The sequence below is a fragment of the Triticum aestivum genome, chromosome 6B (assembly GCF_018294505.1).
Source record: "Triticum aestivum cultivar Chinese Spring chromosome 6B, IWGSC CS RefSeq v2.1, whole genome shotgun sequence".
NCBI lineage: Eukaryota > Viridiplantae > Streptophyta > Magnoliopsida > Poales > Poaceae > Triticum > Triticum aestivum.
This window is the reverse complement of record NC_057810.1, coordinates 175,154,925-175,171,190: the sequence shown is the minus strand read 5'-3', so window position 1 is coordinate 175,171,190 and position 16,266 is coordinate 175,154,925. Positions and strand designations below refer to the sequence as shown.

General features: G+C 50.4%; 2 protein-coding genes across 2 annotated transcripts; one reads left to right on the top strand and one right to left on the bottom strand.

The window, feature by feature from the left end:
• The first annotated feature begins 11,035 nt into the window (after positions 1-11,035).
• LOC123139051 (uncharacterized) lies at positions 11,036-14,576 on the top strand. The gene is made up of 2 exons (XM_044558867.1): positions 11,036-12,400; positions 13,036-14,576. The coding sequence occupies exon 1, from the start codon at positions 11,036-11,038 to the stop codon at positions 12,383-12,385; it is 1,350 nt and encodes a 449-aa protein (XP_044414802.1). The 3' UTR covers positions 12,386-12,400; positions 13,036-14,576.
• Positions 14,577-15,621: 1,045 nt separating this feature from the next.
• Positions 15,622-16,055, bottom strand: LOC123133889 (uncharacterized). The gene has a single exon (XM_044553277.1). It carries the CDS (start codon positions 15,956-15,958, stop codon positions 15,686-15,688), a length of 273 nt encoding a protein of 90 aa, XP_044409212.1. The 5' UTR covers positions 15,959-16,055; the 3' UTR covers positions 15,622-15,685.
• Positions 16,056-16,266: the final 211 nt, after the last annotated feature.

Genomic DNA, 16,266 nt, shown 5'->3' with positions numbered 1-16,266 from the left:
CAAGAAAGTGAGTGGGAGCTCTGTAGCATTTCTCATATTATATGTAGATGACATACTCTTGATGGGAAATGATATAGAATTTCTGGACAGCATTAAGGCCTACTTGAATAAGTGTTTTTCAATGAAGGACCTTGGAGAAGCTGCTTACATATTAGGCATCAAGATCTATAGAGATAGATCGAGACGCCTCATAGGTCTTTCACAAAGCACATACCTTGATAAGATTTTGAAGAGGTTCAAAATGGATCAGTCCAAGAAGGGGTTCTTGCCTATGTTACAAGGTGTGAGACTGAGCTCGGCTCAGTCACCGACCACGGCAAAATATAAAGAAGAGATGAGTGTCATCCCCTATGCTTCAGCCATAGGATCTATTATGTATGCCATGCTGTGTACCAGACCCGATGTAAACCTTGCCGTAAGTTTGGTAGCAAGATACCAAAGTAATCCCGGCAAGGAACACTGGACAGCGGTCAAGAATATCCTGAAGTACCTGAAAAGGACGAAGGACATGTTTCTCGTTTATGGAGGAGACGAAGAGCTCGTCGTAAAGGGTTACGTCGACGCTAGCTTCGACTCAGATCTGGATGACTCTAAGTCACAAACCAGATACGTGTATATGTTGAATGGTGGAGCAGTAAGCTGGTGCAGCTGCAAGCAGAGCGTCGTGGCGGGATCTACGTGTGAAGCGGAGTACATGGCAGCCTCGGAGGCAGCGCATGAAGCGATTTGGGTGAAGGAGTTCAGCACCGACCTAGGAGTCATACCCAATGCGTCGGGGCCGATCAAACTCTTCTGTGACAACACTGGAGCTATTGCCCTCGCAAAGGAGCCCAGGTTTCACAAGAAGACCAGGCACATCAAGCGTCGTTTCAACTCCATCCGTGAAAACGTTCAAGATGGAGACATAGAGATTTGCAAAGTGCACACGGATCTGAATGTCGCAGATCCGTTGACTAAACCTCTCTCGCGTGCAAAACATGATCAACACCAGAACTCTATGGGTGTTCGATTCATCACAATGTAACTAGATTGGTGACTCTAGTGCAAGTGGGAGACTGTTGGAAATATGCCCTAGAGGCAATAATAAAAATATTATTATATTTCAATGTTCATGATAAATGTCTTTTATTCATGCTATAACTGTATTATGCGGAAATCGTAATACACGTGTGAATACTTAGACCACAATATGTCCCTGGTGAGCCTCTAGTTGACTAGCTCGTTGTGATCAACAGATAGTCATGGTTTCCTGACTATGGACATTGGATGTCGTTGATAACGGGATCACATCATTAGGAGAATGATGTGATGGACAAGACCCAATCTTAAGCATAGCATAAAAGATCGTGTAGTTCGTTTGCTAGAGCTTTGCCAATGTCAAGTATCTCTTCCTTAGACCATGAGATCGTGTAACTCCCGGATACCGTAGGAGTGCCTTGGGTGTATCAAACGTCACAACGTAACTGGGTGACTATAAAGGTGCATTACAGGTATCTCCGAAAGTAGCTGTTGGGTTGACACGGATCGAGATTGGGATTTGTCACTCCGTATGACGGAGAGGTATCTCTGGGCCCACTCGGTAATGCATCATCATAATGAGCTCAATGTGACCAAGGTGTTGGACACGGGATCATGCATTACGGTACGAGTAAAGTGACTTGCCGGTAACGAGACTGAACAAGGTATTGGGATACCGACGATCGAGTCTCGGGCAAGTAACGTACCGATTGACAAAGGGAATTGTATACAGGGTTTGATCGAATCCTCGACATAGTGGTTCATCCGATGACAACATCGAGGAGCATGTGGGAGCCATCATGGGTATCCAGATCCCGCTGTTGGTTATTGACCTGAGAGCGTCTCGGTCATGTCTGCATGTCTCCCGAACCCGTAGGGTCTACACACTTAAGCTTCGGTGACGTTAGGGTTATTAGGAAGACTAGTATGTGACTACCGAATGTTGTTCGGAGTCCCGGATGGGATCCCGGACGTCACGAGGAGCTCCGGAAGGGTCCGGAGGTAAAGATTTATATATGGGAAGTTGTCAAACGGACACCGGGAAGTTTCGGGGTCATACCGGTATTGTACCGGGGCCACCGGAAGGGTTCCGGGGGTCCATCGGGAGGGGCCACCCCTCCCGGGGGGCCACATGGGCTGCATGGGGCAGGGAGCCAGCCCCTGGTGGGCTGGGCGCACCCCCTCCCTTGGGCCCTTGCGCCTAGGGTTGAGGGGGGGAACCCTAGAGGGGGCGCCCCCTTGGCTTGGGGGGCAAGCCACCCTCTCCCCCTCTCCCCTTGGCCGCCGCCCCCCCCTAGATGGGTTCTAGAGGGGCCGGCCCCCTTCTCCCTTCCCCCTATAAATAGAGGGGTGAGGGGAGGGCAGCCGCACCACCCTCCAAGGCGCAGCCCTCCCCTCCCCAACACCTCTCCTCCTCCGTTGTGTGCTTGGCGAAGCCCAGTCGGAGTACTGCCTCTCCACCATCACCACGCCGTCGTGCTGCCGGTGGAGCTGTCTTCCTCAACCTCTCCTTCCCCCTTGCTGGATCAAGAAGGAGGAGACGTCTCCCGTCCCGTACGTGTGCTGAACGCGGAGGTGCTGTCCGTTCAGCACTTGGACATCGGTGATCCGAATCACGTTCGAGTACGACTCCATCATCACCATCTCCTTGGCTAGCTTCCGCTCGTGATCTATAAGTGGTATGTAGATGCAAACTCTCTCCCTTGACTCGTTGCTTAGATGAACTCATAGATGGATCTTGGTGAAACCGTAGGAAAAATTTTAATTTTCTGCAACGTTCCCCAACAGACATCAGCACTATGTCAGCAGGTCAACGGGGCTATTCCAGGTCAAACCTGACGTGTGGGGTCCACACATCAGTGACACATGTACTAATCCCGGTCAAACCCAGCGCTGACTGGGGTTTGACCAGGTGTAGGGCCCACATTCAGTGTCATTTGGGGGCTTAGCTGGCAGGGTTAGCACCTAATAGCATCCACGTCGACAGTCACCGGAGTTTCGCCGGCGACGACCTAAACGGCGGCGGCAACTCGCCGGACTTGAGCTGCGGGCGACGGATGAATGCGCGAAGGCCACCAGGGGGTAGCCCGCGCTCGACCGTGTCTAGCAGAGCCATCGGAAGGCCTCGGAGTCACCGGAGATGACGAAGGCGAGCACAAAGGTGGCGGCCGGAGCTCGGGCGAGCTCGGGTTCGAGGCCACAGCGGCCTTGGCGATGCGGGGTTAACACCTACGGTGTCTACGCGGTGCAGCGAGAACGTTGGACGCATGCCCGGGACCGAATGGTCACCGGAGCATCATCGACGGCGAGCTTTGGCGGCGGCGCTTGTCGGGTGAGAGAGGCACGACGGCTACGGCATGCTAGAGAGAAAACGGAGAGGGGGAGGATAATCAGGGGCTTATGGCGGTTCCAATAGGCTTCGAAGCGGCTCGGGGAAGGCCGGAGCTGAGCGTGGCGGCGAGGCCGATCTCGCCGTCGGGAGGTTGAAGACGAGCCCGGTGAGGACGTTCGGGGGCTTCTGGCGGGGCGTGGCTCGGTGAGGGGGTCGAGGACGAAGTGGCGGAGCTCGCAGGCATGGCGAGGGGTCGAGGGGGAGACGGTGGCCGCGGCAGCAGCAAGCGGCGGCGACGGCAGCGTTCGGTGGCGCGAGAGAGAGATCCAGGAAGGGGGAAGGGGTCGAGAGAGAGCAGAGAGCGAGGGGAGAGACAGAGGGGGCTGCGGGGCGTATCCAGACGCGTCGGGGGCGCCTCGGTGGCAAGCAGGAGGTGGCCAGGGCGGCGTCGCCGCTCGCCACCGAGCTGCTTCGGGGCGAGGGGGAGGAAGACGACAGAAGGGTGGCCTGGTGGGCTGGGCCGGCCACTTGGGCCGCCAGGTGGGCTTCACAGGTAAGTTAGGTAGGTTCCTTTCTCTCTCTCTCATATTTAGTTTCTGTTTTCTATTATTTTGTAACTTTAGGGCTTTTCTAAAAATACCTAGATCCTTTCAAAAATCACTAAACTTCACATGCCCACTGTATAGAATATATCCAACATGGAACATTTCAGTTTAGGAATATTTGGGCATTTAAAATATTTTATAGAATTTAAATGTCCAAATTCAAATACTTATGATTTAATTCAGTGACCTTAGGATGACCTAGAAAATTGTGCACCATTTTTGTCAGAGGTTTAAGACCAAGGCAAAGATGATGAACATTTTAGAAGGGCATTTCAGGTTCATTGAAAATGATTTTATGTTGAACCTATTTGATTTGATCTGGTGCTAGGGTTTGATCAGTCCCCATTTCAAGTTTAAAAGAAATTTAAACATGATGCAACACATGACTAGCTAGCTCAGAGCAAATCAGAAGCTAGGGATGTGACACTCTTGAAAACGAAAAAAATATGTTTTTTTCCGCGAGAGGCACATTCATGCCTCTTTCGGAAGGGAAAAAGCCGTGCTCCCGTTTTGGTTTTTTCGTCTGATTTTTTCGGAAAAAGACTCGTCAAAATCTATCAACATAAGATCTAATTTAGAAGAGCTCCACTCGAGGAATCCAACAGTGAAAACAGTTCAAGATTTGGCTGTACGGTTTAAGAGGTAAAACATTTGAATAAATAGATCTATAAAAAAACTTCAAGATTGCGACAAGTGCCACACTGACCACTTATCGGAAAGTGGGAGTGACGTTTGCAAGGACTGCTCTTTAATTAGTTTTTTTAGAAATGAGTGCTCTTTAATTAGTGATTTCCATCTCTCTTTTTTTAGGGGAAACATGCAATGCTTTATTGATCAATGGAACGGTTTACAAGAATAAGCAGAGTATCAAAGGGTTGTAGAAGCCAAACATGGCGCTCTTCACCCAAATGCAAAGCACGTCTAGCTAAACTATGCACCTCTGTATTGGAGCAACGTCCTTCATGAACAAAAGAGATAGCCTGAAAGTCACCACAATCGGTTTTTATTTCTCTAACGATTGGGCCAGTGGTACCATGAGTTCCTGAGTTGATGTCGTTGATGGCGGAGAGACAGTCCGAGGCCGCTGTGTGTATATGGGTTCTTCGGCTGTGGAGTGATTCCCACCTCTTTTTTTGAGCTGCTGTATCCTTTATTAGAAGTTCAAAAACATAGGGATACAGATAATTTCGGGCACGATGCTAAGCCACACGTGGCGCCCGGGACTTAGAGAAGCCGCTGCCTTCGCCAAGGCATGGGCTTCTCCATTGTACTTTCTATTTTCATGTATGAACTCTACATCATGGAATTGCCGCCTTTGATATTTGATGTCCTGCAGGATGGAGTGGTAGTTGCACGGAGCTTCAGCTTGTATATTCAACACCGCTTCCAGACAATCTGATGCAACACAAAATGATTGAATATGCAAATCTGCTGCAAGTGAGAGAGCCTCACTACAAGCCTGTGCCTCAAGGATGGTAGGGTCAGATCGGCCCTCATAGATGACTGCCGAGGCGCCTAGGTACTTTCCTCGTTTGTCCCTACATACCACAGCTGAGGCCGCTCTATCTCCAATCTTGGAGAACCCGGAATCAACATTCATTTTAGCGTCATGAAGCTCGGGTGGGAGCCAACAGAACCGATTCGGAACCTCGTGATCTCCATCTGTTGCATGCAGGTCCCTGGACATTACATGCAGGTCCTTTGGCCTTGATTTTCTGTCTGGTAGCATCTCGAGTTCAGCTAAAAACTTCTTGATGAAAGTGTGGGTGCTTAGTGGACTCTGAAATTGGTTGTCGTGTATAGCCCGACGTCTCGCCCACCAGATGGCCCACATGGTGACCAGCACTTGATCTAGGTCCGCTGAAGGTAGCGTGTCAACAAGCCATAACATCCATAGCTTAGCATCCGTCTCCCTATTTGAGATGATTGTTTCCAACAGATCCTCTTCGGTGAGGGCCCAGACACACCGGGCCATGCTGCAATCAAAGAGAGAATGACGCCAGGTGTCGACTGCTGCGTGACAGATCGAACATTCCGCCGAGACAGTCATGCTTCGATGCTTCCGTACCTCTCCTGTAGGAATAGAACTCTTCGCCAAACGCCAGGCAAAAACACGCACTTTTGAGGGAACAGCAGCGCCCCAAAGTGTAGACCAGGACCTGCGGTCTGAATCCACACTCGAGTGACCCTCGTTGTTTTCCAGCCAGTCCGTGCGTTGCTGTTTTGTTGCGGATAGGAGCTTGTATGCTGACCTGACAGTGAATATTCCCTTCCGTTCATAATGCCATGCCCAGAAGTCTTCCTGTACACGCGAGCTTAGCGGGATATTGCAGATTGCTTCCTTGTCCATCATGTAAAAGTGAGTCTCAAGCTTGTCCATATCCCAAGATGATGTGATCGGGTTAATGAGTTCAGATACCATTTGAGGGGGGTTCGGCGTTTTGGGGCATACTGGTCGGAGTTTGAAGTCTCGCGGTATCCAGTTATCACTCCAGATGTTGGTATGTTCACCGGATCCAATTCGTTTAACTAGTCCCAGTCGTAAGGTGTCTCTTCCTTCCACCAGGGAGTGCCAAACCTGTGAGGGGTTCTTACCCAGTCCAGCTTCAAGGATTGATGAGGTAGGGTAATAAACTGCTTTAAGAATCCGGGCACTCAGAGAGGTTGGCTCCTAGAGAAGACACCAAGCTTGCCTTGCAAGCAAGGCTAGGTTGAAGAGCTCGATGTCGCGAAACCCCATTCCTCCCATGAACTTCGGCTGTGTCATGACTTCCCATGATACCCAAGCGATCTTTCTTTCTCCGTTTTTTGATCCCCACCAAAACTTCCTCAAAATGCCATTGATGTGCTGGCATAAGCCTCTAGGGAGTTTGAAACACGCCATAGAGTATGTAGGAATTGCTTGGGCCACCGATTTGATGAGCACCTCCTTCCCTCCAACCGAAAGTGCTTTCTCCATCCAGCCCTGCACTTGCTTCCAAATCCTGTCCTTGAGGTATTTAAACGATCCCTCCTTGGCTCTCCCTACATCGGCAGGAAGGCCCAGATATTTTTCAGACAACTTCTCATTTTGAACTTGAAGTATTTGCTTTACCTCTCGAGGTTTCTGAACATCCCTTGCTGAAGAATATGGAGGATTTCTCCTTGTTAATTCGTTGTCCCGATGCTGCACAGTATTTCTGGAGGAGGGAATCCACTCTGCTTGCCATCTCTGGAGTAGCATTAAAGAATAAAAGACTGTCATCTGCAAAAAGCAAGTGATTTACCTCAGGTGCACCAGGTGCAACCGTGATGCCATTTACAATCTCGTCCGGTTGTGTGGATTTCAGAAGGCAAGAAAGTCCTTCAGCAGCCAATAAAAACAGATATGGGGATATAGGGCACCCCTGCCGGAGTCCTCTGGAAGGCTGAAACTCCTCCTGCTTGTCACTGTTAAAGATGACTGAAAACGAGACCGATGTGACACACCTCATCACTTTTTGTGTAAAAAGCGGGCTGATTCCCAGTTTGAGCATAACTCTCTCCAAATAATTCCACTCTAGCCTATCGTAGGCCTTCATCATATCAAGTTTTAACGCGCAATACTTGTTGCCCTTCAACTTCCTGGTTTTCATGAAGTGGAGACACTCATAGGCAGATATGAAGTTGTCTGTAATAAGACGTCCTGAAACAAATGCAGATTGTTCTACGGAGATGATGTGAGGGAGAATGAGCTTGAGCCGATTTGCCAAAGCCTTGGAAGCAATCTTGTAGACCACGTTGCAGAGGCTTATCGGTCGAAACTGTGCTAAATTTTTTGGACTAGCAATCTTGGGTATTAAAACAATGAATGTTTTGTTGATCTCCTCCGGGGAATCCTCTCCTTGAAGAACTCTGAGCACGATCGCAGTAACCTCATCACCACACAACTCCCAGCGTCGTTGAAAAAAGTGTGCAGGGAAGCCGTCGGGCCCTGGGGCCTTGGTCGGGAACATCTGAAAAAGAGCCGTTTTCACCTCGGCATTGCTGTATGGTGCGGTAAGTGATGCGTTCATAGAAGCATCCACCCGTGAGGGTATATGTGACAAAGCCTCCTCGATGCCTATTGTATCCTCCGAGGTGTACATATTGCTATAGAACGCTGTAGCCATCTCCGCCATCTCATATTCGTCCGTGCATGCCGAACCATCTGGACGTTGTAGCTCAACGATCTTGTTTTTGGCCTTCCGAGCACTTGCTTTACGGTGAAAAATTAGTGTTGTTGTCTCCTTCCGCAAGCCATTGGATTCGCGCCCTCTGGCGCCACATAATCTCCTCCCTTAGGCACAACTCTACCATACGAGCTTCCACTCTTCCCTCTTCGCTCGATGGTTCCATTCGGTTGGGGAGCGAGCGTAGCTCCTCGAGCTGCTTACATAGACGGCGAAGTTCTGCCCTCACCGCATCGAAGGTAGTTCGCCCCCAGCTCTGTAGCTCGTTCGCCACCGATGCTAGCTTGTCGGAAAGTTCCTTTACAGTATTAGCTCGGCCTGTAGCATTCCAAGCTTCAGATAGTATGTCGCCAAACCGCGTGTCCCTCTCCCACATGCATTCATAGCGAAAGCGCTTTTGGTTGGCCCGCACACTGGTGTTAGCTAGATCAGTCTCCAAAAGGATTGGGCAGTGGTCAGACTTGGCCGCCGTGAGATGTTCAAGGGAAGCAAACGGGAAGAGGCCCGACCAGCATGGTGTAGCCAAGGCTCTGTCCAAACGAACGTGACAGAAGTGACCACCGGCAACCTTCTTCTCCCAAGTCCAGTCTAACCCTCGGTATCCCAGATCCGCTAGACCACATATGTCCACCGCTTCTCTGAATGCATCAATTTGTGAGATGTCCCGCTCACGAGGACCATGTTGCTCTTCTGGCCGCAAGATCTCGTTGAAATCACCTATGCACAGCCACGGGAGAGTGCTCTCACCCCGCAAACGCTTCATAGTATCCCATGTCTTGTATCGTAGGCTTCTAGTGGCCTCTCCATAAAAACAAGTTAGCCTCCATTGCTCTTTCCCTGGTTCCTTGACCCATGCATCAACATGATACTCGGAATAATTCTTTATTGCAACTTCAAAAGAGTTTTTCCAAAAGATACAAAGGCCGCCACTGCGGCCCGTGCTACCAACTCCAAAACTGAAATCATAACCTAACATAGTCCGGAGACCTTCAACATGACTTTTTTGCAATTGAGTTTCAACTAAACATAAGATAGCAGGCGAACTAATCTCCACGAGATCGCGGAGTTCACGAACTGTTGCAGGATCGCCTATCCCATGACAGTTCCAGCATAAGAGTTTCATTGGGCCTGGCGGCGCCCCAGATCGGAGCCCGCCAACAATGTCGAATTGTTTGTTTTCTGTTTCGTTGGTGATGATGCTTTCTTCGCCTTCTTTGCATCTCTAGGCGATACATACTGTGGGGGTGGTGGAGGGACAGCTAGCATAGCCCATCCTGCAGCGCCCGGGTCTTTCTGGTTCATCTCTGAACTTCCTCCATTAGTTTGCTGAATTTGGCCTGGCGCGTTGCTAGACACAGAGAAGTTCAGGTTTCTTCGGGCTCCCATTGCTGCAAGTTCCTTTTGCTCTGAACTGACTGGTTTCAAGGGGCTGGTAACTTCTTCATCTTCCGCTGCTGCACCTGAGTTCAGCCCTGCTTCCTGAGATGTGCGTTTACGTATTGGGGATGATTGGCAGGGTGGTGGGGCGCCCCGGCTTGTTCTTCCTCTGCCTCGGCCTCCAAAACGGCCCCCTCGAGCTGCTCGGCCGCCACCCAACTGCTCCTGAGCTACTTCCCTCTGTTGTGCCAGCATCCAACTGCCCCATTGCTTATCCTTTGCCTCCCAAACTCCATCTCCACACTCCTCATGGTTGTGGCCCATGAAACCACAAACTTGGCAAAAATAGGGGATTTTTTCATATTTGACAGGGAGGGATCTCCTTCCCTCGCCCACTACGTTCAACGGAGTCACCCTCGTGAGGGGTTTATTCACCAGGATTCTAGCACGGACCCGAACATAATCACCCTCATAGAAGAGCCTAGGCGATAGCTGAGTCTCCTTGACCCGGCTGATCCGTCGAGCAAGTTGATCAACCACCTTAATCTTGCGATAAAGTTCAGGTATATTATGGATCTGGGCCCAGACATACAGGCCATCGAAGACAAAGGAAGATGGTTCTTGCTTGCCATCATAATCTTCAATGAGCATCCCCATCCCTCTGAACAGCCAGGGTCCTCCATGAACCACTTTCTTCCAATCTCCAAGGCAAAACATCTGAAAGATGTACAGGTTCTCCCCAGCTTCTCTATATGTTGGCACTTGTGCAAGCCCCCAGATGGACTTCATGGTCTCAAACATCGAAGATGAACTGAATTGACGAGTTGTGTTTACCTTCCCGATCGCCAGCCATCGTGCATCTGCCTCATACTTCTTTGTATCTTCCTCTCCCACGGTCACATCATCCAATTCATCGTCCTTGAGATCGAGGTGCTGCAGCATCTCCTCCAGTTTCTTGCCCGACCACCCCGCCGAAGAAGATCCTGCTTCGGTCGCCATCGGGGTGGAAACCACGGTTTGCGTGCCGCCACAGGACGGAAACAAGGGTGGCCGATCCTCCCCTCCGCTTCCTCACGCGGGCGGGATCAACAGAGGTCGCACCGGCGTGAGATCCGGGCGGGAAAAACTCTAGACGGCGGAGGCGGCGCCGCCAGAGGCGAAAACCCTAAACGAGAGGGTAGAAGATTGACAGGTTCTGAGAGAGAGTTTTTCCCACGTCTTAAGCTCCTTGCATCTGTGCTCTGGCCCATGCACGACACAACAAGAAAACAGAGCGGCCCACCGACAAGTTTAGCTCATCAGCCCGCCTGATTTTAGACTGTTTGGGGCCTGTCTTGGCACGGCTCTAGGCGGGCCACGTGCCGGCACGACCCGATTGTATACGTGCTGGGCTAGGCCCACCACGGGCCGGGCACGCGGGCTATCGGCCAGCACGCCTGGACCGGCCATTTGGCCTGGTTTGGCGGTGCACACCCCCCGGCCGCGCCCTTTCTGCAGGGAAACTCCCTCAAAAAATGCAGGGAAACTCTACAGTTCTTTACCCAGTGGATCCAGAGAGACAGACTAGTGGGTCCTACCTGAGCACTCTCCTTCCGCGGCAGTGGAAGTCGGAATTCCGTGTAAGGCCATGGCCTCCGAGCAATCACCACTCGCCGCCGCCGCCGCCGCCTGCTCCCACCACCGTAATCGATCTCGGCGACGATCTCCTCCGCGAAATCTTCCTCCGCCTCCCCTCCCTCCCGAGCCTCGTCCGTGCCGCCCTCAGCTGCCGCACCTTCCTCAACGCCGTCCGCTCGTCCCCCGTCTTCCGCCGCAGCTTCCGCGCGGCCCACCCACCCCCTCTCCTCGGCTTCTTCTTCGACCCCGACGGCCCCGCCATCCCTGCCTTCGCCCCCGTCCGCCGCCGCTCCGACCCTGACAGCGCAGCCGCCGTCCGCGGCGCCGATTTCTTCTTCACCCGCCTCCCCGACGACGACAACGCCTCCCCTGGGTGGCTCGTATGCGACTGCCAGGGAGGCCACGTGCTCCTCTGCAACAGAAGGACGGGACAGTTCGCCGCCTACAACCCCCTCACAGGGGCCCTGGATCTCATCCCTCCGACGCCCAACGAGTTCTTCGACGACGGCCACGGCCTTACCTCGCACCTCGATTGCTTCATCCTCGCCTCCGAAGAGGGCGACGGGCCGTTCCGCCTTGTCACTATCTGTCACGACGAGTCGCGGGTGCGCGCCTCCGTCTTCTCGTCAGATAGCAGGGAGTGGCGGATCCTCCCGTGGTCTGAGGCTGTGGAGCCACTGCCTGAAGACGAACACTGGCTTAAAGTTGGCACGATGGTGAATGGGTCCATCTATTGGATACAAGCAAATGAAGCCGGCTTGCTCGTGCTGAACACCGCAACGCTACAATTCTCTCAGATGGATCTGCCACCCTTCTTGGAAGGAAAAACTCACCTTGTGTGGCCTGGCATGGCCAAGGACGGGAGGCTTTGTATCGTTTGCCCAGTTGATTTTGGTATCCATGTTTGGTTCTGGCGAGCCGATGAGAAAGGCTTCGAGAGATGGATGCTAGACAAGAAGTTTCAGTTAGAGTTAAAGTCGATTGTTGAGGCCACTGGGCGTTCACTAGAAGATGTTGAGCTGCATATTGTGGATACTGTCGATGGGTTTGTGTACTTCTCTACCGGTGAAACGTTCCATAATGTTCACGCTCCTTCGTGGTTCCTGTCTTTGTGCATGGAGACGGCGAAGCTGGACAAGCTCTTTGAGAAGAGATGTGACAGCCATGTCCGGCCCTACATCATGGCATGGCCTCCCTCTTTGGTAAATAACAAGTTGTGCCCTCTACTTGAAGGAGAAGGTGCTTGATGGAATTCTGGCAAGGTATCATAACGTTTCGTTCTATCGTCCACTGTATGTATTGTTCAAGTACTGATATTTTGAAGATGAGAAAGAGAAGTCCATTGTTATCTTAGACTGTGTTAGACACATGCAAACTGGGCTATCTGCATTTATAGCTTTCGTCGAATACTTGCTTGTGTTTACTATCATTAGGTGTTTTTTTGCCATTCATGCCCAAAGACCTGCATTAGAACTAACAACTAAGTTTAGCTGTAGTGCATGTGTGGCAATACCCTACAGCTCTATAGTCTATATGTCTGGTTGCATTTCTGAACTTGTTCAACTATTACATTCCACTACTGTCTTTGAGACAGAGATTCCACTACTATATTGTTACAGCTATCATTTTGATTTGATTTTTCGTTTTGTTGCCAGTTGGACTGATTTTGGTTTGGACTGTCTCAACTCCCTAGCTAAGTACCCGATTGTTTGTTTTGCTTTCCCTTTAATTCTCCTTATTATATGAAATGAGATCCACATCTATCTACTAGGAACACAGAACTTTCCATTTTAACCATTTTTAGGCATGCTTCGATACTATTCATTGTTAAATCGAGTATATTGGTGCAAAGGATGAACCATTCCTGAACTAATGTGCTTTTTTTTTCTGTTTTAAGAAGGTCTTTGTTTTATAAAACTGGGATCAGTATACTGCATCTTTTGGAAGATTGTTGCAACTACAACAGCATGGATTAAAAGGGAAGGTCAGACTGTAGTTTAAGTGTAGTTTATTGTTTATATGTGATATACCTCCGCGGCGCTTTTATTTAACAGGATTAAAATCTCTTTGAAACTGGTGAATAAACTATTGCTCCTTGGGCACCCTGGCCCTGTTTTGTGCCCTCCAATTCCTGTTTTACACTTTTAGGCTAGGAGGAGGAAGATGCAAGTAGATGGGCACTGAACAAAACTGGTGTTCTTCCAGCTCAGTCAATGTTTGTGCCTCTGGAAAGTAGTTAGGTTTAATTGGCCACATAAGAAGAACCTTTGGTTTGTTAGAGCACCACTAAAAGTAGAACCTGTTTCTGGCTTGCTGTTAGGAAAATAATCCTAACTAAAAACAATTTGGTTAAAAGGGTTGTGTTGGTGGTACTAAATGAATGTTTTGTAGCAATGCAGAGACTGTGGATCGTCTCTTCTTGGCCTGTGCCGTGTCTCTAAAGACAATTTGGTTAAAAGGGTTGTGTTGGTGGTACTAAATGAATGTTTTGTAGCAATGCAGAAACTGTGGATAATCTTTTCTTGGCCTGTGCCGTGTCTCTCTTTTGTTTGGGGGCGGGGACTTAGAGAAATGTGTTGCTGGTTTGGCTATGTCCCCATGAGGCTTCTCTGATATTAGTGGCTGGATCCTTCGTTTTCATGGTAAAGATAGACATTTGGTAGTTGTGGGCTTTGCGTTGTAATCTGTTCTACTCCGTATATGGAAGACTAGGAACAAAAACATCTTTTGATCATGTTTACTCGCATGATCCAACAAATGTGGATAACTCATTTGTTGTATTGGTGTGGCAAGCAGACACAAGGCAGGCGGTAGCAGCAGCACAGCGTCTGAGATCAGCAAACAGGCGTCTGGAGTTGGTTAAACCATGAGGTGATGTTCTTCCAAGGCTGTCAATGATCTGAGTAATAGCAGCGCTGTAGTTACGAACTGTTCTGTAACCTGTCGGTACTAACCTTTCTGGTTGTTGCGATCCTTCTAGCTTTTGTTAGGGTAGGTACTAGAGTATATGCATGGATGCGGTTTGCGCTTTGTTGTTTCGTCGGCCTTCTTTTTAAAATTGAACCTGGATGTTAACCTGGATGTTTGTCTTGTACTCTTGTTGGTTTCGTCGATGTTTGTTCTCTTATCGGGTTTCGTTCCGAAACTTTAGTCCTTTACCCAGGATAAAAAGGTCTATCGTCAGTGGTAAATATGGCCTCGACGGATCTCATGGTATCTTCGCAGCCCGGATGTTTGCAGGCATATTGCAGATTTGTACTCTAGTAACCATTCTTCATGAATTGTACTATTATAGTTCTTGTAGGATCTTTGAGATAGGTTTGACCGAAGAATGTGCTATGCTTTCTGATTTTAGCAAGTTTTGATTTGTTTCAGGGTGTTATATTAGTTTTTTTAGGGTTTGGGTTTTTTTCTTATTTCAAAGTGTAACATAATATTCTGCTGTGGACAATTTGTTTGTGTTTATTTTGTTGGTTGAAATTGTCCTCAAGGTTCAGTATGACGGTCCTGGTGCCCTGTGTCTGGTCGGGCCTTGTTGGCTAAAGATTGGGCAAGGCGAGTTTATGTCGTTGCGGTCGTAGGCCGGTTGGTGAGGACTGTGGAGTGAGGACGGTCACTTTTGTGTAATGTCTTGGCTTCTTATTGCGTTGCTCGTATTGTAGATCGTGTAAAACGTTGGTCGTCCCCGCCGTAATAACATTTTCTTCTCCATGGAAATGAAATGCTTCCGGGCGCTTTTAGACGTGCTCAAGCAAAAGATGATGAAGAGGAAGCATATAGGATCTGGGAATAATAACCTGCAAGTTCCCAAATGGTGTCAACTGTCAGTGCGGTCACCGCTGCAGTACTCGCCATCTTGCATTTTCGCGAGGAAATACCTGCCATCTGACTTGTACTACAGCATGACGACGATTTCAGTTCATTAGCAGTAGTACAATTCGTACTACTACTCTGTACTACTACTACTACTCGCTACGTCCATTTGATTTCGGTACTACCGGCAGTTCAGTTTAGCAAGTGATGTAGTAGTACTGTCACCATTTCATTGGCCCAAACGCCATCGCCAGCTCGATGGAGCTCATGGATCTCTGACCGATTTGAGATCCAGATGATAAATCAAGGAGGTCGACACAACACAAGCATAGTACGATCTGTAGTACAACAACGCTGGTCAGTTCCCCACGGCAGTACAGCCGGCGCCATCGCCAGGCTCTCGCCTCGTACTACTCCTTACTACAAATAATGGGGATCTCCCGGTCTCAAAAACTAAGCCATGATTCCTGCTTGCGTCTACGGAAGCTAAGCTAGCCAGATGCAACGAGATACTACTACTGGGGAAGACGAAGAGGAGGAAGAGACGCAAAGGTGCCATTGAGTGCAGCGTTGATGAACCGTCCGGCCTCCTCCGAGGCCGGAGCGGTTCACCGGCGCTGCACACAATGACGCCTCTGCTTTCTCTGGCGAAACAATCACCATTGGCACAGGCATTCATCAGCTACTTGTGCATGCTCATGTGCCGACGGAGGCATGAAGCGGAGAAGAGGAGCTCAGTTGGGCCCCCAGCAGACGAGGTGGTGCGCCTTTCGCAGCTTCGCGTCCTCCGCGGACAAAGGCACCGGCCGGGGAGCGGCGGCCGCGGTGGCCTCGGAGAGCGAGGCGGACAGGGCGCGGACTCTGGGCGCGGCGGCGGCGTGGCGGTAGAGCGAGCGGAGCGGGTAGCCCCAGCGGCACAGGCCCGCCTGGTCCTTGAGCGCCTCCACGGCGCCCACGCTCGCCGCCACCACCAGCGACGGCGCCTTCCTGCTCGCCGCCGACGCCATCGCAGCCCCTAGCTCCTCCCCTCGATTGCTTTCTTTCTCTCGATCTCTCGATCTCTCCTTCTGCACCGCACCTGGTTTACTGCTCAAGTGGCTCGTCTTGTCGGTGATCTCTGCGGGGAGATCATTTTTATACGCGATCGGGGACGCGAAACAGGCGGCGAAACGGAGGAGCGGCCTAGGGGGAAACGGGGAGCGGGCTGCTGGTTTTGGACGGCGCGTCCGATGAAACGGGGCGGCGGACGAGACGTGGCGGTACAAGAAAGTTTTTTTTTGAGGGTATGGTACAAGAAAGTTGACAAACGTAGATT